Source organism: Cryptomeria japonica, chromosome 8 (genome assembly GCF_030272615.1).
Source record: "Cryptomeria japonica chromosome 8, Sugi_1.0, whole genome shotgun sequence".
Lineage (NCBI taxonomy): Eukaryota > Viridiplantae > Streptophyta > Pinopsida > Cupressales > Cupressaceae > Cryptomeria > Cryptomeria japonica.
The window spans coordinates 614,608,882-614,612,527 of record NC_081412.1 but is presented as its reverse complement, the minus strand read 5'-3'; the positions used below and the strand labels follow the sequence as shown (position 1 = coordinate 614,612,527).

The 3,646-nt window shown below is 32.3% G+C and overlaps 1 protein-coding gene across 2 annotated transcripts; it reads left to right on the top strand.

Moving 5' to 3' along the window:
• Positions 1–215: 215 nt before the first annotated feature.
• LOC131043676 (oxoglutarate-dependent flavonoid 7-O-demethylase 1) lies at positions 216–2,912 on the top strand. Of its 2 annotated transcripts, XR_009105570.2 has the most exons (5): positions 216–569; positions 673–929; positions 1,007–1,328; positions 2,011–2,266; positions 2,387–2,506. XR_009105570.2 is itself a non-coding variant. In XM_057976907.2 (4 exons), exons 1-4 carry the CDS (start codon positions 336–338, stop codon positions 2,636–2,638), a joined length of 1,065 nt encoding a protein of 354 aa, XP_057832890.2. In that variant the 5' UTR covers positions 218–335; the 3' UTR covers positions 2,639–2,912. The 2 variants fall into 2 exon arrangements, 1 of the variants encoding a protein (XP_057832890.2); XM_057976907.2 differs by lacking the exon at positions 2,011–2,266 and having other exon boundaries at positions 218–569; positions 2,387–2,912.
• The last annotated feature ends 734 nt before the right edge of the window (positions 2,913–3,646 follow it).

Below are 3,646 nucleotides of genomic sequence, written 5' to 3'. Positions count from 1 at the left end.
TTACCTTAAAAGACTTTCGGCCTTGAATATCTGATTCTTGAAATAAAAATCTCCCCAATCCTTGACTTTCAATAGAAAAAAATCCAAACTGTGATGTGTGCTCCCATATCCAAAACTAAAATAATGAAAAATTTAATATAAAACCCTCCAACAAAACAAAAATAAAAATAAAAAAATATTTCCCTTACGTCAGGATTCCGAGCAGTGACTTTTTAAATTGCTCTAAAAGACTTTACGTCTTGAAGTAGAATTCATCGTGCATTTTTAATGAGTCGAACACCTGAATTCTTGAAGTAGAATTCATTGTGTTTCAATTCTATAGACAATCAACATCGATGGATGCTCTTCTGAAGCAATTTGAGAGACTACATAGGCCAATAGATCTGGTGCAAACTCTCCATGAAAGTCAAGTTAAAGAAGTCCCTGCTCGATATATTCTTCCATCAGATCAAAGGTCAGTCCCTGCAATTGAAGCTCCACAATCTATTCCTGTCATCGATCTAGCAGCTCACCACTCAGAAATAGTAACCCAGGTAGCCAAAGCATCCCAAGACTGGGGCTTCTTCCAGGTTTGTACACAAACACTACTAGAACTTACATACCCGAATTGGGTATTTTAAATATTTTCTAGCAGGATCGCTAATTTCAGGGGTTTGCCATTCGTTTTTTAAGGTAATAAATCATGGGATAGATCTTTCATTGTTGGAGAGGATCAAACGGGTGTCAAAAGAATTCTTTGATCTTCCTCTAGAAGAAAAAAGAAAACAGTGTCCAGTAAGGCCTGGTACTCGTATGCTTGAAGGCTATGGCCGCTTCTTTGACATCTCAGATGACACAGTCTTGGATTGGGTTGATGCACTTGTTCACTATGTCTACCCACCCTCTGTCATGGCAGTTGAACACTGGCCAAAAACACCCCACACATACAGGTAAATAAAGTTAATTACAACATACATAGCCAATTTAGATGAATTGATGCTGATTGATTGATGGGTTGATTATGAAGGGAAACCTATGAAAAATATGGAGAAGAGGTGCTCAAGCTTGCAGATAAGTTGCTAGGTCTGCTTTCTGAGGGTTTAGGGTTGGGCTCTGATTACGTTCAAACCCTTATTAAGGAACCCTTGCTTCAGCTCAGAATCAATTATTACCCTCCTTGCCCTCAGCCAGATTTGGTGCATGGAGTTAAACCCCATTCAGATGGGAGTGTGATCACTGTCCTGCTAGATGACCAGGTTGAGGGCCTCCAAGTTCGGAAAGGTGGGAAATGGTTGAGCGTATCCCCTGTTCCTGGATCACTTGTTGTCAACATTGGTGATTTATTACAGGTAGGTTAACTTGTTCAATTTTCCTTTGTGCTTATAATTTTGTTTCTATGCATTTGGGGTTACTGCAGTGTATCATTATTTACATTTTATGGGAATCATTTGCAGATTAAAAAATTGAATCAATCTTCATGACTGCTCTTTCATGAGCTTGAATACACTAGACACTGATGGCATTTAATAGACTTCGAAAGTAGAACTTTGGAGTCAAATCATAATCCAATATATTTTACCATGGTCTATTCAGGAATCAAAATGTACAAAATGTGATTTTACAGTCAATAGTACATTTTGATCTCTGAATAAAAATAACCATATATCTTACCAATTTTCTATAAATCAAAGACCTCCAACATGTTAATTGGACGTTTTAGATAAATAATAAGATATTATAGCCAGATTAAGAAATCCAAGCAAATCAATATAACTGGGGATGTTGGAAGAACAATCTATAGTCTATACTTCAAATGGATGAGTAGCTGGGCAGTAAAGCATTTATGCAAGTCAATTAGAGATTCTAAGTTTGAGTCTAATTTAGATTGTAAAAATAAAAAGATTTTTGACACTTTTTTTTCTTATATGAAGAGTAGAGGAAGGATATCAATAGTCATTTTAGTTAATTTTGTGTATCTTAACTTTCTAAATGGTGCATGGAATTTCAACGATTTTTTGGTCGTCTCCATAGGTGACTTAAGAGCACAAAGCTATTATTTCAGTTCCTGGGTACTTGTGAAGAATGCATGATGATTCATTATGTGCACATTGATCAGAAAGTGGTCATTTAGAGGTGACACCAGATACCTATTTATAAGCACCCCAAAAATTGTGCACTACAACCACTTCAATAATTTGCACAATTAATCCAATACATATTCTTCTATAATTCTTATGAAATACACCTTGATTGGGAGAAAAATCCCAATGATGCATCAACTGTTCAGGTTTGCCTATTATTTGTAAGAATAGATTTTGGACGTTGTTGCTTTCCAGTTTATATGCAAGATATCTTGCTCTTAATCGTTGAGATTTATAAAGATAAATTATGGGTTCCATGATGGCAGATAATAAGCAATGGAAAATACATTAGTGCAGAGCACAAAGCAGTGGTAAATACAAACCAGTACAGGATGTCAGTTGTGCTGTTTCTACTTGCAGAAGATGGTGTGTTGATTGCACCAGCTCCTGAATTGATTGATGAATCTCATCCTAGATTGTATCAATCTACCATATCAGAGGAGTATGTGACCAATTATATGAGCAAGATTAATGAAGGAAAAGCAAACGTAGAAGCTCTAATTATAGAGCAGCATTAATATACTGTACATGGTATGTTTCTAGGATTGCGTTTGATTATTCCCTATAACTGTAAATAATTGTTGCAGAAAGAAGTTGAAATACCCCAAACTTCTGAAACAAGCCTTCATGTACCAGAGATCAAACTCCTTCACCCTAGATAGTCACAACAAGCTTTTATTGATAGAAGCAAGTAGGCTATATGGTATGCATATGACATGGAAAATGATAAATTGGCTACATTTGTACATTATAGTCAGCTTTAATATAGCATTTATGCTTATACTAACTGGATATATGGATTCCTGTTTGGATTAGGGTAGTTTTGTATTAAAGATAATCAACCTAAAGAGTTTGTTGTAGGACATTTTATTGTATTTATATTATAAAATTTAAAGACAAAATGATAAAGAGTATCTTGTTGAAATTGTAGTGATTGGATATTTTTTAAATCTTAATATTTTATTAATTTTTAAAAGGTTTTATGAGAAATAATTAAGATTATGATATTAAATTTTTATTGTTTTAAGCTTATTATTATATAATTAGATCATAAATAGGTTGATTGATTTTCATTGTTGATACAATTTTATATTTGTAGACACATAAAAATTGGCTATGAACGATTAAATAAATATTTATTTAATGTTTATTTTTCTGTTAAATAGTTAATTTGAAAAAATTAATTAATTTAATTCATTTTGTGTCTTTCTATTAATTAATTTAATTGAGATATTTTATTAATTAATTCATCTATCATATTCCTCTAATTAATTAAATATTTAATATTTAATTATTCTTGTGATCAATTAATTAAATATTTTAAATATCTAATATTTAATTATCTTCTTCAATCATTTAAATATTTAATATTTAATGATTATTCTTCTATCTTACAGTCTCAAGTATTAAATATTTTCTTAATTATTTAATCTCTTTTCCAACTCACCTTCCATCTCCACTTCATCTTCTCTTTGCCAACTCATCAATTATGTTGCTAAAGATATTAATATTTCTTAAATATTAAT

What these genes read in the sequence shown, in the direction of transcription:
- LOC131043676 (XM_057976907.2), top strand. Translation starts at nt 336, where the DNA reads ATGGATGCTCTTCTGAAGCAATTTGAGAGACTACATAGGCCAATAGAT. An exon ending in AAGACTGGGGCTTCTTCCAG is followed by an intron (nt 570 to 672) that starts GTTTGTACACAA and finishes TCGTTTTTTAAG; the next exon opens with GTAATAAATCATGGGATAGA. An exon ending in ACATTGGTGATTTATTACAG is followed by an intron (nt 1,329 to 2,386) that starts GTAGGTTAACTT and finishes CCATGATGGCAG; the next exon opens with ATAATAAGCAATGGAAAATA.